The sequence below is a fragment of the Sitophilus oryzae genome, unplaced genomic scaffold (genome assembly GCF_002938485.1).
Source record: "Sitophilus oryzae breed Bouriz unplaced genomic scaffold, Soryzae_2.0 scaffold_573_pilon_pilon, whole genome shotgun sequence".
Classification (NCBI taxonomy): domain Eukaryota; kingdom Metazoa; phylum Arthropoda; class Insecta; order Coleoptera; family Curculionidae; genus Sitophilus; species Sitophilus oryzae.
The window spans coordinates 464,136-490,471 of NW_022147166.1; the positions used below are offsets into that span (position 1 = coordinate 464,136).

General features: G+C 35.5%; 1 protein-coding gene across 1 annotated transcript in view; it reads left to right on the forward strand.

The window, feature by feature from the left end:
• Window positions 1–4,713: 4,713 nt before the first annotated feature.
• The window catches only part of LOC115887384, a 57,249-nt gene continuing 35,626 nt past the window's right edge, over window positions 4,714–26,336 (forward strand). Inside the window, exons 1-2 of the mRNA XM_030906798.1 lie at window positions 4,714–4,743; window positions 5,887–6,018. Of these exons, the coding sequence (XP_030762658.1) occupies window positions 4,714–4,743; window positions 5,887–6,018 (162 nt within the window). The remainder of the gene's footprint in view (window positions 4,744–5,886; window positions 6,019–26,336) is intronic.

Below are 26,336 nucleotides of genomic sequence, written 5' to 3' on the forward strand. Positions count from 1 at the left end.
ATGGCGTGACGTTTAAAGTCATAAACTACTGGTTAAAAAACAAAAAATATACCCTTTAGAACTAAATCTTAAATAACTTAAAAACGATTTATTTTAGGGATAGGAACATGTACAATCAAAAAGTAACGAATTAAAAAACCTTTTCACTGATGAAATAAAAAAGTGGGTTTCCATTTGAAAAGAATGATTTATAATAATTTTTTAATCGCTCAATTCCATGACAGCTACGACCAATATTGTGTAACATTCGAACAATTTAAATTTTGAAATAGATCGCAACATGTCTTCACTTTATGCCACAGTGGCTGTGGTAATCACTAAATTTGTCGTTTAGGCTATAACGATTTTTTTGACAGGCAGTTTTTTTCCTCCAAAAATTTTAAATATTTTTTTTTTTCGTAAGAACAGTTAATATTAGGTATAGAGTGTTTGATATCAAAATTCATAAAATTTTGCGCAGAATTTAAGTATGTAATAAAAATAGGGGTACCCATTTAAAATAAGAAAGTTGCTGTCAACTTCTGGTAATTCCGGAAGTGCCGCCATATTGAAAATATTTTTAATTGATAGATCTCGTTGTGAAACAATAATGTGCAAAAAATCTCCGATTTAGATATTGTAGTTCTCTAGAAACTTCTAATGCACGCTCAGCCTGGGACACCCTGTATATGTATTTATAAAGCTTACTATCTGTTTCGCATTTTCAGTTTTTGATCAGACATTTGATTTTATTTGTGAAATGCCCACAAAAAAGCTTCCAATAACATCAGTGTGTTTGCTGCATAATGGATCATTCCTGCTGATAGCCGGAGAGCTGGCGACATATTTAGAGAACATATTTTAGGCAAGTTAGAATAACAAAAAACATAAAGTTTAATAACTTGTGAACCCAGAATCTTAAGTCTGGCTGGGGGGTTGGGGGTATTTCGCTACTGCGCAACCCATAACATTTACAAAATAATAAATCCAAAAAACATTCTTTAGGCAACTTGAAATTTGTTTATTCTTAAATTTTAGCATCTATTTAACCTAGAAATAAGTATGCCAGACTTTTTTTTCGGGGTTAAAGTGTAACCCGACCATTCCAAATATGTTTAATTGTTATACCTGGAAAACATAGTTTAGGCATTCTAAAATTTTTACAGCGTGTTTATTAGATATTAAAAAATATGTGTTAATTGCCAGACGAATTCAATGGGATTTAATACTTGCCAGACGCGAATGAAGATTTTAAATAACTTGCGACAAAAAAGTCTTAGGAGTATCTATAAGCGCGAGAAAGATAGTTTATTCAGACCCGTCGGCAGCCGATGCGGCTGACGTAACAGTATTTTGGAGTACTTCAAATTTTCATAAAAACATTTTTTTTTCGGTTTCATTTCAATTATTTGCAGGCTTTTAATTCAGAGAATATTTTGTTGGAATTAAGTTACCATGTACAAATATGTATTTATAAATTAAATATTGACGTGCATAGTGTAAATAGTTTAGAATAATTACTGCAAATAAATATTTTAGTAACTACTAATTTCGCTACTAACTACTAAATCACAATGGATAAAAAACATTTAAGTTGTGTAGTTTGTAAAAAAATTACTAGTGACAAAGTTATTGTTTTTGATGAAGGCAGACTACAAAAATGCAAAGAATTTTTAAAAGTGCGCCAACAACATGGTTTAAAATTTAAAGAAGTGGTTTTACCAGAAAACGTAGTCCCGACAAAAGGATACCATGTACAGTGCTAAAAAAATAAGTATTCTGGAATTTTATTAAAGTACCATTGTTAATCTTTCTAAATAGATGCAAAAGTAAGTAAAAGTGCTTTACTTTTATGCTTAGGCGTTAAAATGACTTTTATATTGTCAATCAGGTCGCAAAAATTAATAATAATGTAATATGTCACAAAAGTATAATAATAATTATACTTTTGTGACGTTTGAAAAAAATATATTTTATATTATGCTAATTTTTAAATAATTATTCGTCTTTTTATTCTTTCAGACACTAAATACTTAAATTAAAAAGTCTTCTTATTAAAAGGATTTCAATCATACATTTTTATTAAAAAATGTTTCTTTTTATTTATTCAATATTAGTTAGTTTTTTTTAAGTTTTTACGGCTCCAAAATGCATCGGCTGCCGACGGGTCTCAATAAACTATCTTTCTCGCGCTTATAGATACTCATAAGACTTTCTTATCGCGTTCATTTAAAATCTTTATTCGCGTCTGGCAAGTATTAAATCCCATTGAATTCGTCTGGCAATTAACACATATTTTTTAATATCATCTAATAAACACGCTGTAAAAATTTTAGAATGCCTAAACTATGTTTTCCAGGTATAATAATTAAACATATTTGGAATAGTCGGGTTACACTTTAAACCCGAAAAAAAAGTCTGGCATACTTATTTCTATGTTAAATAGATGCTAAAATTTAAGAATAAACAAATTTCACGTTGCCTAAAGAATGTTTTTTGGATTTATTTTTTTGCAAATGTTATGGGTTGCGCAGTAGCGAAATACCCCCAACCCCCCAGCCAGACTTAGGATTCTGAGTTCACCAGTTAATAAGCTATACATTTTTAATTATTCTAGCTTGCCTAAAATATGTTCTCTAAATATGTCGTCAGCTCTTAGGCTATGCATTTTTAGACCATTTGAAGACTACACGAGAAAAACCAGATTGTTACATTTTCATAGAAATTGATAGCGACAAAACTTTATAGTGTTAGCATTATTCGAGGCACCATCAAAGAAGGCAATAATACGCTTAGTCCCAGAGATATTACAGCTTAGTTATTTTGCTCTACAAGAGAAAAACCAGAGTAGTCCACTTGTAATTGCATTTTCTCGGCTCCAGTTAAAATGAACAAAGCTGGCTTTTCCTGTGGTCTTTGATCTTAATAACGTAAATAAATGTTTATACATATGTATGTGATGATTAAATTGGTGTTAAGGAAATAAAAATTGGTTTTCAATATTAATATATACCTAGATATATTTACATATTTTGAAATAAATTACACTTTTAACAGTTAGGGGAGTTTTTAAAGCCAGTTATAATATTTATATTTTAAAAACTTGAGGTCACGTGGATGTAATCACGCATTAAACCACAGACTAACTTATATAACTTAGTCAAAGAGGAGCTTTTAGTGTTAACTTATATATTACTTGTAAGTAATATAATAAATAAAACAAAAAATATGAAATAACCAACAATTCAGCTCAGTCACGTTGGAACCCGCTTTCAAGTAAAGTTTTCGATTTTTGGCTTATTATTAACTACAAACGATGCAATTGATTGTAGTAAATTCAATTTTTTTGTAGTACTAATAATTAGCCAGAAAAAGTTAGCAATTGTGCGCAATGTAATAAAGAGAAAAAATATTGTTTTAACAATGGTCTAAAAACCTTCAAAATCGTTTGTAGTTTTATGTAGTAGCAAAAAAATTCAATAAAAGATCCTTGGAATTAGTGAATTATAGTAAAATATGAAAATTAACATAGTTTGACATAATGTCTTTAGTTGTACCCAAACTACAAACGATGCAATTAATTGTAGTAAATTCAATTTTTTGTAGTACTAATAATTAGCCAGAAAAAGTAAACAATTGTGCGCAATGTAATAAAGAGAAAAAATATTGTTTTAACAAAGGTCTAAAAACCTTCAAAATCGTTTGTAGTTTTATGTAGTAGCAAAAAAATCAATAAAAGATCCTTGGAATTAGTGAATTATAGTAAAATATGAAAATTAACATAGTTTGGCATGTCTTTAGTTGTACCCAAACTACAAACGATGCAATTGATTGCAGTAAATTCAATTTTTTTGTAGTACTAATAATTAGCAATAAAAAGTAAACAATTGTGCGCAATGTAATAAAGAGAAAAAATATTGTTTTAACAAAGGTCTAAAAACCTTCAAATCGTTTGTAGTTTGGGTACAACTAAAGACATTATGTCAAACTATGTTAATTTTCAAATTTTACTATAATTCACTAATTCCAAGAATCTTTTGTTGAATTTTTTTGCTGCTATATAAAACTACAAACGATTTTGAAAGTTTTTAGACATTTGTTAAAACAATATTTTTTCTCTTTATTACATTGCGCACAATTGTTTACTTTTTCTGGCTAATTATTATTACTACAAAAAAATTGAATTTACTACAATCAATTGCATCGGTTGTAGTTAGTAATAAGCCAAAAATCGAAAACTTTACTTGAAAGCAGGTTCCAACGTGACTGAGCTCAACAATTCTAATGTATTAAAATACAGTACAATAGTAGGTATCTGATATCCTCACTTAACATAGTACTATCCATACTATAACATAATATTCTACCCAACTCAATATTACGTCCAACATGAGTTTCAAATATATCGGGCCCTAATCGTTCCTGAAAATAGTATTTTTTTACATTGTTATACCATATTCTAAACTATTTAATATTTCAGTCACTTAAAAAGTTAATTTGTATTGAATAATTATCTACCATTAAAGCAAATTTGAACTAGTATTCTTGATGGGCATATTCTGTGTATGTAAATAGGTACTTCCTCCAGATTTTGGGTTCAACCGATTTATTCTCAAAACCTGAAACATCTACGTATAAAAGGTAGCAGTAGACAGGTCACTAATTATAATAAAATTTGCCCTTAGAATTACTTCTATTGCAAGCAATTTCCATTGGTATACTTTTCCATGACAAATGATCAACTTCCTAAAATTTTCAATTGATGTAATACTTCCTCATGATGCGAAAAGAAAATCTTTTCGTTAGCACACAATGGACAAATGATATGTTGGCTTGCTTTCAGATTAGTTACTTTTCCATAGATATCCTCATGTCAATTCAAAGACGATGAACATGAAAAAGATAACCATAAACATCGCACACTTGTTTTCAAAATCCATGTTAATAGATAATTAATTTTTTGGATTTTTATCTTTTATTTTTAAATATGTTTCTCGAACTGCTGATTTTAGTAATTATTAAATTAAAGAAACTAAAAAGTCAAAAATAATAAACAATTACGAACATCATCGATACCGCACGATCTACGACGATTACTTCTTTGATCTGATTAGACGGTTGGTTGCGTATTTTAATGTATCCTGTCAAAATTGACGTTTTAAAAAATTTTGATGTAGAGAATCGGCATCCTCGCGAAAAATTACATTAGGAAATCTTTCTACTATCTTTAAATACGAAACAGGAAAATTATAAATCGAGTGAGACACTTAAAATGATGTCCCTGTACGTAAAGGCACGTGAAGATACGTATCACGTATCCGTAAACGCAAGTGAATTTCTCACTGCGCAAGCGTACATGTCAAACGATACGTTTACGTCTACGTCTTTGGCCGTGCTTTAACTGTCTATTAAACTTTAGAGGTTTCTACGTTCCATACGAGTCAGCTCGCATACCCAACAATGTTGCCGTTTGCTGTCGCCTTATTTTATGAACGGTTTTAAGAACGGCGGAAAGTAACGTTTAGCACTGCATCTGGGATTATGTCCTATTCGAATCATGTGTTACATATTTAGCTACGAGTGATGGACTGACTCGATAGGAATAGTAAGGATCGCAGTAAAGGAGGGGGGATATTTTTTATCTTATTGGAGTTTCACTAACTGGTCAGCCATACTCGAAGTGGAAAAGGGGAAAGCGTTGTTCATCTCTGTGTAACCTTAAACTTTTTATAGGCGTTTCATTCCATTGCATGCAAACATTTTTTAATAGTGTATGTTCTACATACACATGTATTTATGTTGACAAAATTTTCTTATATGTTTTTTTTATAAACTTTTAAGTTTGTTAGAAAACCCTAGATTACCTTGGATATAGGTAAGTAAGTTATAATCATAATTTTATTTTAGAGGAGTCCACCAAGACACCAAGAACAGATAGCAAGACGAAGTCACAGTCCAGAAGAAACGCAATACGTTGAAAGGAGAAGTAATAGTTACGATAGAGGATCACCTAGACAACGGTTATCCCAATATTACGAGGTACGAATTAATTTATGAACCACATCGTGCACATTTATTAAGTTTTTTCTTTTAATATGAACTTCTGGTGCAAATTAATGTCAATATTTATTAACATCAAATTGCGTTTATAATTGATTAATTTTTAAACAATATTATTTTAAGCATTTGCTTAAACATTAGACCTACAAAACAATATAAATATAATGCATAATTAATATAATAAATAGAAATCATCATCCATTACTAACTCATTCGAAGAACGTCAATCGTGTGACAGCACATGCACCTATAAGGAGTCCAAAATAGTCACTAGCCAGTCGGCCAGTTGTATCAAGGTAGGAAAGTTACGTTCATTGGTGACGCCTGCATGTATTGTCTTTAATGAATATGGGGGTAATTTGAAAATTCTCTAACCTAAAGAAGCAATTCACTGTTATAGCAATGCCCACCGCTTTTTATACAACGTGGCGGTGGGGTATCTATACAGTTACGGGCCTGTGTTCCGTGAATCACCGGGCCCAGAGTGCGGAAGAACATGTGCCATCTCTCGTGGGGAGATTCTTCACGTAAAAATAAGATTTATTTTTTATATCAACATAGGTCCCCTTTATCTCGTAGCTGCAGAGGGTTACTCTTCAATTTTTTCATTTATAATTTTTTTAAATTCGACATATTCTAAAGATAAAAAGCGTCGGCGTATTAACCAGGGACTGGAATATTTCGGTAGAAAAAGCATGTGGCGACACTGACTTTCTCAAAGGTTAGCAAAATTGTAGAGAACGTTTAATGCCGATTAAAAGTCGTTCTTGATATTTTATCGATTTCGGTCTCATCGATGAGATAAACACGTGTTAATTTTTAGATAAATATTCCAGTGATACAGATATGCATCTTCCTGGTAAATATGTTGGAACTTTTTTTTTGGATTAAAATATGTAGCACTTATAGTAACTTTTCCCCTCAAAACTCAAAATTCGAATTAATAAAAGCACTTGGAAGAAAATTATAATAAATAAAAAAATGAAGATTTTAACTCCCTATAGCTACGAAACAAAGCAGAATCGGACCTATGTTGGTATCAAAAATAAATCTTATTTTTATGTGAGGAACCTCGAGAGAAGGCACATATTTTTTGAGACACTCTGTAAATGTTTTTTATATTTCAAAATATGTAACAAAAAAACATCGCATAGATAAACTAAAGGAATTCATTTGGTAAATTTAAATATCGATTTAAATTTTATTTATTTTTACAAAAATAATTTATAATAAATGCAATAAGTTAAAAAGTTGTCTTTATTGACTAGGCACATGAAACATGAAAATATCCGAACTAGAAAAAAAAATTACAAAATGTACTTAAAATTTTGGTTAATTTTTTATATAGTGTTCAAATAATACTTAATTATTTAGTAAAATTATATAAGAATTCTTGCCACTTAACTGCTGATATAGAAATTTAATTCTATGCTGTGTTTGTCATAATGTGGATCAACCTGCTCTCACTACCGGTTTCGGAGCCCTACTCCATCATCAGGTGAGCTTGGGCAGATCCACAAAATGACAACCGCAGCGCAGAGATAGTTAATTCCGACTTGTCGGAAAGTGTCGGTTAGATATTAAGTCCCGAACGGGAGATAGCGGCCTGCGTGCAATGGTAGTACTTTCGTACCACCGAGGCTCAACTATCGATAGTAAAAGGATGGTAAAAGGCTTTTTTTCAGGCAAGCCAAATTATAAAATAGAAAACAAATTTCTTGCAGTATAGGTATATAATAAAATTATATAAGGATTCTTGCCACTTAACTGCTGATTTAGAAATTTAATTCTACGCTGTGTTTGTCATAATGTGGACAGAGATATTTAGCTTTTACCATCCTCTTACTACCGATAGTTGCGCCTCGGTGCTACGAAAGTACTACCATTGCACGCAGGCCGCTATCTCCCGTTCGGGACTTAATATCTAACCGACACTTTCCGACAAGTCGGAATTAACTATCTCTGCGCTGTGGTTGTCATTTTGTGGATCTGCCCAAGCTCACCTGATGATGGAGTAGGGCTCCGAAACCGGTAGTGAGAGCAGGTTGATCCACATTATGACAAACACAGCGTAGAATTAAATTTCTATATCAGCAGTTAAGTGGCAAGAATCCTTATAAGAACCTATACTGCCAGAAATTTGTTTTCTATTTAATTATTTAGGACAGCATACCACTTAGAGCAGAAATAACCCGTAATTTACGCTTAAGCCGTTGAAATCTCAACGAAAAGTTTGCTATGTTTTATTGTTTTTAATAAATAAATCACTGATAAGTCTTTGTATATGAGATGGCTTATTGGCTAATTCATCAATTATACTATTTTAGAGAGGACAAAATTGCATCTTTCTAGTTAGGATGCATAATTAATATTTTTAAAAATAAGCCAAAGAATATTTATTTTTATATAAAAAGTATATCAGTTTTTACTCATCACCGAAGTCTCTTTTTTCACAATTAAATTATACGTTTCTTAAACATTTTTACTTACAGGTTCGGTTAATTTAAATATGTATATCGCCACTAGATAATTATTTTAAAATGCAAATTCTACAATCAGTTCTGGTTGCTCCTACTTCACAAACAACCACTATTGGATAAAAACTGCCCAAAAATATTATATGTATTTTCAATCACGACATGAAATCAAATTGACATTAAATTAAATTTTGAGACATTACTACTTGGCACTATGTTGAAATATTATTTGAACATAGTGCCAAGTAGTTAATTAAATTTAAAACATCAACTGACAACAAATTGTTCCTAAAGCCGTTAATAAGAAATATACAGGGTGGTCCGAACTGTATTCCGGAAACTTCGGCAACATATTCTGCAGATAAAAATAAGTAAAAAAGTTCGTGTAAATGTATGTCCTAAAATGCTTAGTTTCAGAGATACAGGGTGTAGAAGTTTCATTTTTATTTCGATTTTTTCCAAATAATTTCTGAAGTAACGTCAATCTTTGGATGAAAATTGGTGTCTATGAGTTTTTTGACAAGAGAAATTTGATTTTGATGTTAATATGACTCCTACTGATAGAGGGCGCCACCTACATATGTTTTAGCTGTTTTGAAGCGCAATAACTTTTTGTCCGTACCTGTATAAAACTAACGAAGGAAAAAATACACATCTCTGTGACTTTTTACGTAAAAAATACCTCTTTCTAAAAATCGCTACGAACAACCGTTCTCAAGATATTTAGAATGGAAATAGTCAATACATGTCATTATTGACGAAAAATAAACACGTTGAGTAGATAGTTATTTCACTGAAATAATAAATTTGGGAAATATTTATTGTTTTAAATTAATCATAAATTTTTCTGCAAAAAAATGATAATAAAACAGTTTCTGTTGTACAGCTGGTTCCAATAAAATTGAATACAATTTAAAACATAATTTTATTATTTCGGGCAGTATATTCTATGATACCAGTCCTCCATTTCTCTACTTATGTCATACTGACGTTCTGAAAAATTTATTTGCCACTTTGTCAAAAGCAAACTTGTTTTATACAATGTCACAATAACCTTAACATGTCAGAATACTTAACACATAAATATACACTGCCCAAATATTCGAAAAAAAATGTGTCGAGAAGAGTCGTATTCATTTTTTTTGGAACCAGCTGTACTTTTGGCACAAAAACTTTCAAAATTATGATCTCAGTCTAGTAACTATTAAGTCATCATATTTAATTTATGTCAAATGATGACAGGTATTAATAATTTCGATTCCAAATATCTCAAAAACCAATACTCGTAGCGATTTTTACCAAGAGACATTTCTTACGTAAAAATCATCGGAAATGTATATTTTTTTACTCAGTAGTTTTATACAGGTACGGACGAAAAGTTATTACTCTTCAAACCAGTTAAAATATATGTAGGTGGCGCCCTCTACAAATAGGAGTCATATTGACTTCAAAATCAAATTTCTCATGTCACAAAACACCCAGATACCAATTTTCATCCAAATAATGACGTTACTGCAAAAATTATTTGTAAATAATCGAAATAAAAATGAAACTTCTACACCCTGTATCTCCGAAACTAAGCATTTTAGGACATACATTTATACAAACTTTTTTACTTATTTTTATCTACAGAATATGCTGCCGAAGTTTCCGGAATACAGTTCGGACCACCCTGTATACTTGATAACTTTATCTGTGACATTGTATATATTGAACTAGAAAAATTTTCAATACACCCTCATTTCACAAGTGAGCATGTTTAAGATAAGAAAATATTATATTTAAGATATATGCATGAAACTCTCTTTTAATTTGAATTTAGAGATATTTAGATACGTAGATAAAAATAATACTAAGTGACATTAAAAAAATGCAACATCTATGGAGAGCACATTAATTTTCACCATAGTCTGACATGTTGGCCTACTACGAAGTAGTTAGTGAGTAGCATTTAAACCCGAAACTGACGTATTCTATTCTAAAGTTGTGATTTTGCTGGTGCGACTAAACGACTCGGCTGGCGACTGCGGCGAACGACTGCTCAACAATGCAGTCTGTGTATTAAGCCTCGGTTTTTTACATAGCATAGGTTAGCTAAAGAGCGGCCGTTTTTGCCGACAAGTAGTACGGCCGCTTTGACCGTCAATATTATTGTAAAGTAACATTAAATATGGTGGCGTTAAAATATCGCCGCTTTTTGCTGTGAGTCAATTCAACTCAAATATTGTCCACCGTCAAAAATCGTGCTTGCAATATACCATCATAGTAGAAGAAAAGAGTAGTTGCACTCTCCCAAATATTTTCTGCCAGATTTTACAATCTGTCGAATATCGGCAGATTGCAGAGCGTTTCAGTTGAGTTCCGTCCGTCGACCTGCAAGGTTCGAGCGTTGCGTCCCAGCACAGAGACGGATTGACAAAAAATAAGTGCCTTACTGTGTGCTGCTATTGGTTGTAGTAATAATTAAAAAAATTGTGCTTTGAGTTTTTTTTTGAGAGTCATTTGTGATCAGGTTAATTCACGTCTGTGTTCAGGTTAATTTTCTCATGACTGATTACTACTTAATAATTTGATATTTTTTTTATTTAAGCCTCAATTTTTTAGCGATTTTACTTTTGACAACCATCCCTTGCTTGTTATTTAACGAACTGCACCATCATTGAACAAAAATTTGCTAGTAACGAAAGTACTGAAAAAAACTGGAAATCCCGGTTCCTTAGAGGCATGGTACCGAAATTACCGGTTCCGAAAAACAGCTCCGGTTTCGGAAACGTTATAACGTACCATAACCATGAATCGCCCTATACAGGGTGAGTCTTAAATAAGTGCAAATATTATTAGGGGTAGTATATTTTGACCCCAGAAATATGACGATTTTTTTGCGCAATTTTTTTTTTGAAAAAATATCTAAATTTTTTTAGTTTTTAGTTAAAAAACATAATTTCTTGATAATATGGTAACTAGGGTTCAGAACCTTTCGATACATTCGGGACTCGGTAACAATAACTAAAAATTATTCTTTTATTACGTGAGAAAGTAGTGATGCTATTTCTCATTGCTCTTGCTTCTTTTCTCTTGTAGATTTTTCTCTCTGCAAATTTCTGGTGTGCAAGGGGTATTGAAGCGATGCATATAGCCTAGTTTTCCCAAAAATCACCCTCACCTTCACGTGGTGCACCCTGTTTACACAAACGAGGCTCTGACGTCCGAGTATAGGCGGTATAACCTTATACAACCCTCAGACCTACCATCTTCTGGGGAAAAGGAGTAGTAAAATACACCTAGCTGGCCGAGAACGTAGCACAAGGGAACTATTGTCGCGGTCCTCACTGTGCCATAGCCATCCCGTGCTACAGTTGCAGCCAAAACTGTGCGGCAGCGTAACCGCCACAGTTAAACCTTTTCACGCAGTTTACACACAGCAATGATGGAACATTCGAGTGGGACAAAATTATCGTCTGGAGGTAAAATACCCCCTCATTCGGATCTCCGGGAGGGGGTGCCTACTCGAGCGTATCATCGGAGAAACAAAAAACATCAATGTTTCACGTTTGCGGCGTGGAACGTCCGCACTCTACTGGACAAGATAAATTCAAATTGTCCAGAGAGAAAAACAGCACTGGTCTCACAGGAACTCCACCGATTAAATATAGATGTTGCCGCTCTGAGCGAAACACGCTTTGCGGATGAAGGTAGTCTCACTGAGGAGCATTACACCTTCTTTTGGAAAGGTCACCCCGCAACACACAGGAGAATTCATGGCGTAGGCATTGCGATCAAAAACGAAATCGCCACCAAGTTAACAGAGGTATTGGTGTCTCCGAACGTCTTATTACCCTAAGGTACCCCATATCAGACAAAACTTACGTCAACATCATTAGTGCCTACGCTCCCACCCTTGACGCTAAAATTGAGGATAAGGATAAATTTTACCAAGCTTTACAAAATGCCCTCCAACGAATTCCAAAGCATGAACGAATCATCTTGCTAGGTGACTTTAATGCCCGTGTTGGCAAACAACAGGAAATATGGCCTGACGTATTGGGAAAACATGGAATAGGAAACGTAAATAGCAATGGTGAACGCTTATTAACAACATGCGCAGAGTATAATCTTTGCATCACCAATACGTGGTTCATGTTGAAGGACAAGTTTAAAGGTACCTGGAAACATCCTAGATCAGGCCACTGGCATCAATTGGACTACATAATCGTTCGAAGGACGCATCTAAAAGATATTAGGCTCACAAAAGCCAGAATAGATGCCGAATGCGGCACTGACCACCGACTTTTAATTTCAAAAATGAAAATCCATTTAAAACCCAACATCCACACTGTAAAAAGCAAAACAACATGACCAGATTGAACGTACGGGGTCTCGAGAATAACAATACCGCCGACGCCCTCCGGGAAGCCATCAAAGAATCACTTCCACCGATAACTTCAATCTCAATATTGGAAGCTGAACAAGGCTGGACACAATTAAGGGATGCGATTCATAAAACCAGCGAAGCAGTACTGGGAAAGTCGAACAAAAAAAACAACCAGACTGGTTTAACGAAAATCAACCCCATACACAGGCTTTGTTGGAACAAAAGCATAGAGCACATCAAGCAGTCACTGCAAATCCACATAATCCAAGATTGGTAGACAACTTTAAAGCAGGCAACACGCTTCGAAGAGAACTGCGCCAAGTAAAGGATAACTGGTGGTCGCAGAAAGCTAGACAGATTCAGGAGTATGCCACGCACCACGACTATCGTAAATTTTTCGAGGCTGTAAAAGAAGTATACGGTCCATCTAAGAAGGCAAGATGCCCAATCATGGCACAAGATGGCGAACTTCTAAAAGTGGAAGAGCAAATCAGAAACCGCTGGAAAGAGCATTACAGCCATACCAGGAAAACAACCCCAATATGGAAGCACTAAACACAATACCTCAGTATAACAGCCTCGATATATTAGACATCCCAATAACAGAACAGGAAATAAATACCTCCATAAAACAGCTTAAAAATAACAAATAAGCTGACTGTGACGCGATTCCGGTGGAAATCTATAAGTGTGCAAGTAAAGAACTTATTGGTCATCTTAAGGCTCTCTTCGATGTCATATGGGAAAGCGGAGAGGTACCTCAGGACTTTCGCAACGCGAATATAGTGAATATATTTAAGGACAAAGGAAGTGCATCAAACTGCGGAAATTACCGGGGAATTTCGCTATTGGCTATCGGCGGAAAAATTCTTGCAAAAATAATGTCAAACCGCCTGCACCCATATATAGAAAAAATCCTTCCAGAATCGCAAACGGGTTTTCGTACCAACCGCGGCACCGTCTATTCCATATTTTCCATCCGTCAACTACAGGAAAAAGTAAAAGAGCAGCAGTCTAAACTTTATGTTGCATTTATCGATCTAACAACAGCCTTCGACTCTGTGAACAGAGATGCGCTTTGGGCAATTATGAAAAAGTTTAGAGTACCCAACAAATTTCTTACAGTGTGTAAAAGCCTCTATAAAGCCAGGGCAAAAACACGTACAAAATTTATCACAGAACTTACGCTGACGACTGCGCTCTAGTTGCAAACACGGTACAACAATTACAAGAAATGTTGATCACATATACCTTGCCATACGAGGCTTTGGGCATTAAGGTAAACATCGACAAAACTAAAATCATGTGCACTCCCCCGGAAGATCACAACAAGGCTATAAAAATCGGAGAAGAACTATTGGAATATGTGGCGGAATTCAATTACCTTGGCAGTTTGATTTCGGAAAAGGCCAATATTGACTCTGAAATTCAGCACAGGATTAGTAGCGCCTCAAGAGCATTCTGGAAATTAAAAGATAGGGTTTTCTACAAACATGACTTGAGTACAAAAACAAAACTTGCAGTGTACCGAGCAATTATAAACCCCACCATGTTATATGGGAGCGAAACCTGGGTGCCGCGCCGTACAGCCGACATATGAACGCATTAAACAAGTTGCAACAGAGACACCTTAGACAACTCTTAAGAGTCCTGTGGTTCCATCATGTCTCTAACGTATCGGTCCTTGAAAAAGCTAACTGCGAGAGTATTGAAGTCATGGTCACAAAATCCCGCTTGAGATGGGCTGGTCACGTACGCAGAATGCAAGAAAATCGCATACCAAAATCTCTGCTTTACGGTGAGCTTGTAGACGGTAAGAGGAGGCCAGGTGGACAACTGAAAAGGTACAAGGACATTTTCCACGAAAACTTTAAGGGAATTAACATGCAGAATGAGTGGGCAAAAGCAGCTCACAATAGAACTCAATGGAGAAGGGTTGTAAACTCAGTTAACAGCGGCAACCAAAAAGTAAAGAGGCCTGACCATCTTCTTTATGTGTGTCGAATACTCGTCAGCGAGTAACGGCTGTATGTATGTATGTATGTTTTGAAATTTCTGTAAGGTTTATTAGCAATTATTGAAGTTTAAATATGTTATTTTATTATTTAGTACAATGGGTCTGATGAATAAAGAGAAGCAATTGCTTTTTCTATAGAACTATCTTTGTTGGTTGTTTACAAATTGTATAAGTCTATTTCAAGAAATTTAAGTAAAAGCATTTGCTTAACTTTTATTCATAAGACCCAATGTGTTAGTTATCCAATGAAAATCACCTAAACAATATATTACTACAAAACAAATAACACATTCATGTTAAAATTAAACTTGTTTTAAATTAAAAAAAAGTTGTAGAAAATCTTTGAAATAGATAATAATATAAAAATATGTAATTATATATTTTTTCCGCATTTCTTCCCATCAGGAGATTTTCAAATACAGAAGAATTGTTACTTAGACGAAATGTGAAAATATTCTGTGTTCAAGCAAATTTTTACTCGATGATCAATTTATTTTATTATATTTTATTGTGAACTCATATATTCCTAAATACATCTCTATAAAACTATGGCGAGTGCCATGACTATACTTTGCCTAGTTCTAGACCACGACTATACAGCTACGTCAGTGGTTAGTAGTGGTTACGGGACGCGAGGTCATATAAAGTGGCAGAAAAAGAACAAAGGATTTGACAAGGAGTAAAGCTACTAGTTTCCTTATACTATGATACCATCATACAGGGCGGCCCTTTTTAATTGTTTTCGGTCGCTTCCGGTTTCACCGGAAATGACTACAACTTTTGATTTTTAAATGGCACTCTCGGAATTTTTTTACTTTATTCGATAGAAAATGACACTCTGAATAGAATGACTGTCATGATATCATTTGTCAACTTTTGACATTTTCGAATATATTTTATTTGGAATTGCAACTAGTGATGGGTTGTTATTTAACTATCTGTTATTTTATAACAATTATTCAGAAATAACATAACGCAACCGTTACTACTTCTAAAAAAATAACAGATATAAAATAACGACACGTAGAGATCGACCGTTCGTGAAACGAAGTCGGCGCTCTGTAGCGCCACAAAATTCGATGCTTCTCGAAGCAATTCCAAAAAACAACTATTATGGATTAGTGATGGGAATACCGGTTCCGCATGAGTCGCGTTACAATAGCGACCGTTCCAGAAAAATACCGCTTTTTTGTAATCGAGGTTCCGACTTCCTAAGTGTCGCGGTCCTCACTTATGTAGTATTTCTGGCATTGGTACCTACTTTTATTTTATATTACCTACCTACTCCCAACCAGTGTTGTCAGGTTCTCACAATTGTACCAGGTGTTACAACCGTTCGTGCCATAATTTAGGTGCAACTGAAAACAGTCTCAGATAAAACCGTCCCAGATACTGGCTTTTATCAAAGCCCAAGGACTGTATGATGAGTTATAACTCAAGAAAGGGGGGGACACAATAGATCGGTAAAGTCGAAGTGATAACCCCCCCCCAGTCTACCAGCTCTGTTAACATTTTGCTGAGATTTATTGACTTTTCCACCACCTTTTTCACGAACTACAAATTTTAAAAATAAAACTTTCGTAATGATATAAATTGTATTTTTAAATTTATTATACAGAATGATAGAAGTTCTGGCAACACTGCTCCTAACCCTGCCGTGTACCATCTCTATGCCCGTGACCGTAAATCAAAAACTTTACCTTTATCTCGCTTTTTGTTAAAACAGTGAATGCCCAGCATACTTGATTTTTTCAGTAAATGACTCATATATCTACATCAATACGTCCTAAATCGTATTTAACAAATATTTAAAATTTTAATTTTTAAACAAATATCAAGGAATGACGTATTGTTTTTATTTCAGATAATTTTAAATGCATTTTATGTTTTTAACCATCGTACTTGTATATTAAATAATATATCTATATTAGTAGAAACATATCTATATTTGTAGATTAATGTAACTTTTATCCCGCCACTCATTTTCCAAATATTGAGTTTATACTTGTGTGTAGCCAAGCCAATCTATCTCATTTTTAGAAAAATGATGACATTCCTTGTTATTTTTCTTCAAGCTTCATTTAAATAAAAACAACGGCTCATATTTATATGTATTGCAAATTGCAATATAATATATTTAATGTTTAAATCAAGAACAAAGTCCCAACCACTGTCAAAAAAAATCTTTATTGGTGACCGGTTTCGGCAATTCCAGCCATCAGACCTTAAAAATAGATATAAACAATAAAACTTATATAAATGTATAAAAGCAAATATTTATTTTATATTTATTTTATTTGCTTCGACGGGAGCACCAACGCCAATAGTAACCGACCAAATCGCTACAAGCGAAAACGAAATCCTAGAAGCGCTCCAGCGATGCTGGAACGAAGTAAGCCGCCTCCGAGGTCGAGCGTCGATAGCCTGTTACAGCGGTTACTTGTTTTCTGTTTGCGACAGGGAACTAAAACTCTAGGAGCGCGACGGCTGGAGCGAAGTAGGCCACCGCCGAGGTCGAGCGTCGATGCTCAGTTACAGCAGTTACGTCTGTTCGCGACAGGAAACTACAACTCTAGGAGCGCGACGGCTGGAGCGAACACGTCGCCATCGAGATCGCCCGACGCTACGTACAGTTCCAGTAACTATTGTAGGCGACCGACGAAATCGCGACGGCTGGAGCTAAACACGTCGCTATGCGGTTACTACGGTTCAAGCTAACTTCAAGAGCGATTATAAATAATTTATTTGCAAATTATAAATAATTTATAATTTTGTCGTCATTATGATCGTCGTTCTTCAGTAACAGGTTCCTCATTCGTTGTGGAGCGCGACACGGCGTTACAAAAAAATACCGCTCCAAAATCGCGTTACTCAAATACCGACACATCACTAGCATGGATGGAAAACATGTTATTTCGACAACCATCGATACAGTCGGCGAGATACAACGGACAACGGAGTGGGGAATGCGCTACGGCGCGGCGAACGTAGCTGCATCGGTCGATGGTCGTGTTGGGTTTGCAACAGCTTAAAAATAATAAGATATAAAAGAAGCAGCTTTTTTAAAACAGTTGCGGGCATAACGCCTTTCGGTCGAGATAACAGGAGTAGGAAAGGAACGCTGCTGCATCGGTCGATTGTCGATGGAGGCTCGCAACGGGTTGGAGAATAACGTATAGAAAATAAGCAGTCATTTTAGATACGTTGTTTTTTAACCTGTTACGAGCATAACAGGCGGCGGTCGAGATGATCGGAGTGAGAAAGTAACGCTGCTGCATCGGTCGATTGTCGACTGATGTCGACTGAAAAATTTTCAGAATAAATACCTAAGTAGAAATTCTCCTTTGCAAATTTAAGTGTAAAATTAATTCGAACTCTAGAGTGTAGTTGGTTTACTTATAAAGAATGTACTACACATTTCCTTATATTGCTATTTTTTGACCGCAAATGGTAAAATCATAACTAAGAGCTTCTCGCCCGTTGAGTGAGATGCACCTTGTAAACTGCTACGTTAATCAATTACTCAACTTTTTGGAGCACCCTGTATTATTTTTTTAAAAAATTCAAAATATGTAAGAAAACAAAATAAATTATGCGTGTCCAATCGTTTTCCCGAAAGACTAACCGTTTTTTTTTCCGAAAGACTAACCCAAACCAAATATTGTAATATTTGAGGGGTGTTTTCACCCTCTTGGAATTTGAGATTCGAGAAACCCCTCCTTATCGAAACTCTACACCCCACAGTCAATCCGTTTGCCAAAAATCAGCTTTAAACGTCAAGCAGTTTAAGCAGAATCATGATTACTCAGTAAAAAAAATTAATTAAAATATGTAATACAACAAAATAAAATATACGTGTTTAAGAGTTTTTTTCGAAAAACTCTCCAGTTTTTAAATAAAAAATATTCTAATATTTGAGGGTGGTTTCACCCCCTTAGAATTTGAGTTTCGAAAAATCCCTTCTTATCGAACCTCTACACCCTAAAGTCAATCCGTTTTCCAAAAATCAGCTTTTTACGTCAAGGGCTTTAAGCAGGATCGTGATTAATCAATGACCAGATTTTTCAAAACACACTGTATACATTTTTAAAAAATCTTAAAATATTGTTCTGAAAATTTTTCAGAATAAATAAATACCTAAATATTGAAACTTAATAACAAAGTACTGAAACATACAGCGCCATAATATCTCGACCTCCGCCCGTTATGCTCGTAACAGGTTGAAAAACAATATGTATCTAAAACAACTGATGCGTTATTCTCCAACCTGTTTCAAACCTCCATCGACAATCGACCGATGCAGTAGCGTTACTTTCCCACTCCGATTATCTCGAACGCTGCTCTGTTATGCTCGTAACAGGTAAAAAAACAACGTAGCTAAAACAACTGATGCGTTATTCTCCAACCCATTGCGAGTCTCCATCGACAATCGACCGATGCAGCAGCGTTCCTTTCCCACTCCTGTTATCTCGACCGCCAGGCGTTATGCCCGCAACTGTTTTATAAAACCTGCTTCTTTTATATCCTATTATTTTTAAGCTGTTGTAAGCCCAATACGACCGTCGACGGGATCGACCGAAGCAGCTACGTTCGCCGTAGCGCATTCCCCACTCCGTTGTCCGTTGTCTCGCCACCTGTATCGATGGTTGACGAAATAATATGTTTTCCATCCATACTAGTTGTTTTTTGGAATTGCTTCGAGCAGCATAGAATTTCGGGGCGGTGCAGAGCGCCGACTTCGTTTTTCGTTTCACGAGCGGCCGATCTCTACGTGTCGTTATTTTATATCTGTTATTTTTTAGAAGTAGTAACGGTTGCGTTATGTTATTTTTAAATAATTGTTATAAAATAACAGATAGTTAAATAACAACCCATCACTAGTATTGAACTCATGATTACAAAGTCCCGCTTAAGATGGGCTGGTCACGTATGCAGAATGCAAGAAAACCGCATACCAAAATCTCTGCTTTACGGTGAGCTTGTAGACTGTAAGAGGAGGCCGGGTGGACAACTCAAAAGGTACAAGGATATTTTCCACGAAAACTTAAAGGGAATTAACAAGCAGAATGAGTGGGAAGAAGCAGCTCACAATAGAACGGAATGGAGAAGAATAGTAAAGTCAGTTAATAGCGACAACCAAAAAGTAAAGAGGCCACAAAGCAATGAGATTTTTGAATGTCCGGAGTGCGGAAGACAGATAACATCACGTATCGGGCTTTTCAGTCACAGAAAAGCTCATGAACGAAAACGCCTTGCGTGACCATCTTCTGATGCGTGTCAAATACTCGTCAGCAAGTAATGGCAGTATGTATGTATGTATTTACTTCTAAAAAATAACAGATATAAAATAACGACACGTAGAGATCGACCGCTCGTGATACGAAGTCGGCGCTCTGCCACAAAATTCAATGCGGCTTGAAGCAATTTCAAAATATAACCACTGTGAAAAATCTCAGTTATTTCGACAACCATCGATAACGCTTGGCGCTCACTTGTCGAAAACGGAACGTATGCTTTTATTTCGACCGAAATAAAAAATTCCGGTCGAAATTCCCACTACGCCGAACGGAATCTGTTCGGCATAGTGTGCGCTCCTTGATTTGTATGCTTTTATATCGACCGGAATTTCTACCGTTCTGTTCGTTTCGTTACGTTGTAACAGTCTTTTTTTTCTAGAGAGCTATTACTAACGCCTAACAGTCGGTTTTTTTTCTCTCGGGCGCCACCCCCAAAATTTATAGTGTTTGAGAGATCACTTCGGGCAGTACGGGTAGCTTTTCTACAGTGGAGAATCCAGGGAAATGGGGTAAAAGCCAGTTAAAGTCGAATATATTTCATAACGAGGTTTATTTAACTAAATTAAATATGAATCCAATATCTTCAACCAAGTCAAATATGAAGAAAATATTAAAACATGAAATATCGCAAAATCTAACACAGAGAAATTAAATCAGTTAATTACATTAGCAAATAATTTAGTTCATATTATTTAAATTCAAACCTGTAAAGAAATATTAGAATAGAAAATACTAACAATACATATTCACATACATGAAATATCGCAAAATCTAACACAGAGAAATTAAATCAGTTAATTACATTAGCAAATAATTTAGTTCGTATTATTTAAATTCAAACCTGTAAAGAAATATTAGAATAGAAAATACTAACAATACATATTCACATGCATCTTTAAATAAATCAAATATGAATCCAATATCTTCAAATAAATCTAATATGAAGAAAATATTAAAACATGAAATATCGCAAAATCTAACACAGAGAAATTAAATCAGTTAATTACAATAGCAAATAATTAAGTTCCTATTATTTAAATTCAAACCTGTAAAGAAATATTATAATAGAAAATACTAGCAATACATATTCACATGCATCTTTAAATAAATCAAATACGTAAGAAATATTATGGTAAAATAAAAAAGGAACTTTAATTAACTCCTCATCTGTAAAGAAATTTTATACCATAAAAATAAAATAAAAACTCTACTGTGCTGAAACTAAAAATTGTGATTACTAAAACTCTGATGGGGTATCTGGCGGTTAAAAAAAAGAAAGAATGCGATTACCTTTTTTTTCTGAAGGAAATCGGCGTCGGATCAAACGAAACGGTCTGGTTGTCTGGATCGCCTACAGCAGCCCGGAATCCAGTCACACTAATTATTCACGGTCAGGTATAAAGAAAACTTAAGAAAATCGGCGTCGCTGCGTCGGATCAAAACGAAACGGTCTGGTTGTCTGAATCGCCCATAGCAGCCCGGAATCCGGTTACACTAATTATTCACGGTCAGGTATAAAGAAAACGTAAATGCTCGGTTTTTAACTATCTATACTCATAAATCAGAAATACGGTTTATACTTATTTTAAATCAAATATCTGGGACCACGATTTATACTTATTTAAAATCAAAAACGGAGATACGGTACTTTTACTTTAAAACTAAAGAATTCGTTTTTTTTACAGCAGCGCTGATAAAAAAATAACGGATCAGAATTGACTTAAACTCACGAGGTTTACTTAGTAAAGATTACCGGTACTTAGTCTCAACAGGAAGAACCCCGTTTTTACGCTTCCGTCGCTTAAATAATCTTTCCCGTCGGGAACCACGAACCACGTTCGGTTACCATCGTCCTACGTCCCATCAAGATTCCTTACAGTAAAAAAAAACGGTTTTTACCCGTCGATTCTACAAAAAACCATTTGCTGTTTGTACCAAAGAAAAACTTCAACGTATCCATGCAAATCGACGAAATATTTAACACAATTTTATCAGCAAATAATTTTTAGTATTAAAAATGTTTTTCGGTTTTAGACTATCAAAACAGTTCTAAAAATACAAATAAACCATACTAAGCTTATCTAAGAATTATTTGTTACCATAATCCTTCAAAACAAATGAACATATCAAATTCTACTTATATACAGTATGGTTCATAAATCCACAAACGCTATCCGTCCTGGTGATAAAAAAAACAAATATTTAAACATTTACAATCAGAATATTAACGATAAAAAAAATAAAAAAGTTATGTCCCAAGGCAGGATCGAACCCTGGCTCTTCGGTGTACCAGCGAAGTACTTTCACGCCGAGCTATCGTGCCGTGTTAGATTGATGTTCACGCCTAGCATTTAACAGGTTAAAAAAAATATACGGACTTCATTACAACGTTTTCGGCAAGTGAGCGACAAGCTTAAAGGTTGTCGCCCACTAGACCGCGGCGCGACGCGGCGCGGCGCCATGTGGAAATTTCTTTTGTCTGCTTGCCATGTATTTAAATGGACCAACGCACATTAGAGCGCGCAGCGCAGAAGCGCGCCGCGGGATTTCCGTCAAGAAGTCGGAAGACTTCTCTAGCAACTTTTTTCCGTCTCCCGCGTTTCGGCGCGTTGCAGTGTGCGCGTACTCACAAGGGAAATAATTTTGCATTCGAGTCTTTTCAGTTGGCTTTTTGACTAGGAACTAGTGATATGTATCAATGGCAGAATTGTATTTTTAAAGGTAAATTAGGCAAATCGATTTTCATAAAGGAATATGATATTTTTTTTAGTCTTCCCTCACTAGAGACAGATGGACGAAATGCCTTTCTATCAAAGATTTAATATAATTGAGGGGTGTAGAGGCAAAACTGGCAATCTCCACTTTTTAACAAAAGTGACAATCTCCAATTTTTAAATTCTAATTACCTAAATATATAAAAAAGATCAGGGTTTTTTTGACCACATAACTAATATACACATCAGAATAAATAAGAATTATCAAAAATATTAGTAATTTGTCTCTTCTGAAAAAATATGATGAGTAGATATACCCGGTGTTTTTTCTTCTAAAACCCTCAATTGAGGAGTGCGTAAAATGTTTCCTTTATATTTTGTAATACTGAAAAAAATGATTTTGTCTTTTATTAAATCTGGAAAAAGATGGTAAAATTCTCCAAACTTCTTTCTTTTTTTGTTAATCGTATGAGTCCAAACTTTTCCTCACCCCCTCTTCCTCTTCCTCTGTTAGAAGAGCACAAAAAATACGCTTTCGTCCGTACTTGAACTCATTGCTTTAAAAACTAAACTACAGTAAGTAAAAAACACTTCGACTATAACTAAATAGCGTTGTCGCGTTTCAAAAGCGCGCTATAGTGGGCGCAGTCCCTTCGCAGCCGGAAAAAATTCTCTTCCCAGCGCCGCGCCGCACAGCGGTCTAGTGGGCGACAACCTTAAGGGACGGCGCGGCGCGGCGGCGCGCCAGACAGTCGAGATACACCAGAGAGGGGATGCGCTACGGTGAACGTTGCTGCATCGGTCGATGGTCGTGTTGTGCTCGTTAACAGCTTAAAAATAACATACATATATAAAATATGCAGCTTTTTTAACCAGTTTGCGAGCATAACATGTGGCGGTCGAGGTAACGGCAGTGGGAAAGAAACGCTGCTGCATCGGTCTGTTGTCGATGTTGGGCTCGCACCGTGTTGGAGAATAATGTATAGAAAATAAGTAGTTATTTTAAATACTTCATGTTTTAACCTGTTACGAGCATAACGGGCGGAGATCGAGATAATTGGAGTTGAAAAATAATAGCTTTTCGGCTTGTATCGGTCGATCGCGGTGTATGGTGGCGTTAAGAAACTTAACACAATGATGAATCGTGTAATTATCTAATTTTTAATACATATATTTGCAAAAAATGTAACTGTTGCGGACCCGTGTGAACTCGACCTAACCTAACTATATGTCCCGCCCTCAGATGACCTTAACATCGCATTAAAGAATAGACACGGTAATGATTCATTCGTTCGAGAAGAATCGAGTCCCACTGGAATGGCCTTACATACGAGAACATTCGAAAACCTTCTCTACGCACCTAACGATCTATGGACTATTCTAGTGTTCTTTACCTGTCGGTATAAAAGCCGGCGGCTGTGGCCTACAGAGGGCAGTTATAAATATACCAGTGCAGTTGACGCGCTAAAATTCAAAATAAATTCTTAGTTATAAATCGTTTGTAAATAGTTCTATAAGTCTTTTATCGTTATTGTTTTTGTTAATTAGTGTTAAATAAATAGTGTTTAAATAAATTGTGACTTTCTATCCACACGGAACCGACGAAAAAACGTAACAATTGGTGTCAAGTGTGGCGTGTGTGATAGACTAGAGAAATAAAAAGACTGACGATGGCTCCGAAAAAATTATTGAAAGACCTGAAAGTGTCGGAATTAAAATGCATACTGGAAGAGAGAGAGCGCGAGACAGATGGAAAGAAAAGCATTTTGCAAGCCAGACTGAGAGACGTTTTGGCGGAGGAAGGTGAGGATCCTGAAACATTTTGCTTTGAGTTGGAAGGTGACCTTGACTCGTCCTTACAAAAATTAGAAGATAAAATTACGAAAAATTCCCGGGAATTGCAAGACAATTTAAACGGCAATTTGAATAGTAAAATAATTAACTTGGAAGACAGTTTGAACGATAAAATTACAGAGAATTCTCAAAAATTAGAAGACAGTTTGAAAGATAAAATTATGGAAAATTCCCAGGATTTAATTAATATTTTAGAAGATAAGATCGCAGAAAATTCTAAAGACATACAGGCCAGCTTTAATAATAAAATACTTAATTTGGAAGAAAAGATAACAGAAAATTCCAGGGAATTAGAAGAGAAGATAACAGATACACAAGACAAAATAACAGAGATTGAGGAAGATGTAAATAGAAAAATCGAAATTTTAAAACAAGAAATAGCAAAGGCAAATTCACCAAAATGTCAAGAAACATCGGAGGCACCGAAACTAGTCGAAAATAAGTATATCTCAAAGTCAGTTATTAAGCCTCCACAGTTTGACGGAAAAACCGCTTGGGCCAATTATTTTTGCCAGTTTGAGGCCGCTGCGAGAGCGAACGGATGGACAATCGCTGAAAAAGGCTACCGCTTTGACTGTCGCAGCGAGATGCGACTGATATCCTGCAGACATTGTCACCATCGGAACAGGGAGATTATCAGCAATTGGTACGACATTTAGAAATGAGGTACGGCCAAGCTCATTTGGAAAATGTCTATCATTCCCAGCTAAAAAATCGTATTCAAAAGTCAAATGAGTCTCTGCAGGAGTTTGAAGCCGACGTAGCCCGCCTCGTTCGCCTTGCGTACCCTGCTACGCCAGAGAATGTTAGGGAGCGGTTGGCAGTACAGGCATTCTCCGACGGCTTACGTGATAACGAGACGAGACAAGCACTTCTCCTAGCCCACCCAACGCACTTGGTGGATGCTTTAGCACGTGCCCTAGAATTTGAGGCCGCGAAACAAAATTCTCGGTCTTTAGGAAGAGTACGGGCCATCGACGAATGTTCCGACGAATCCGTGGAAGGGATTGTTCGGAAGGTAATGGACCAGTACATGGGCAAGAAGGGACCGATTCGTCGAAGGGTCGAAATGAAGGGGCACACATCGACCTGTACCCAACATGCCCCAACGAAAACTGCTCAAGTCGCTTCGCTACAACACAAATTCAACAGCATTTTTGTGGATGGTTTTGTTGATGGAGAGTTCCGGACCATGCTGTTGGATACAGGTGCGACGAAAACTATCATCAGACCGGACATTCTTAAACATCGAAGAAGGTTAAAACAACACAATGGCGACTACGTACTGCTACGGGGGGCTCCGCTGCTGTCCATGGAGAAGTAAATCTTAATTTTGTTATTGGGAGCACCAGTTTTGAACATCCAGTGTTAGTAGCAGATATCGAAGATGAACTTATTCTCGGAATGAACATCATGACCACTAAAGGTTTTGACCTAAACTTCAAAGAGGGAATTTTGAAAATAAATGAGGAATAAGTGGTTCTACATCGAAAATGTGAGGAGACGCTTCGCGTGGTAGTAGCAGAAGATGTTTCGATCCCTGAGCGCTGTGAGGTATTTTTGGAT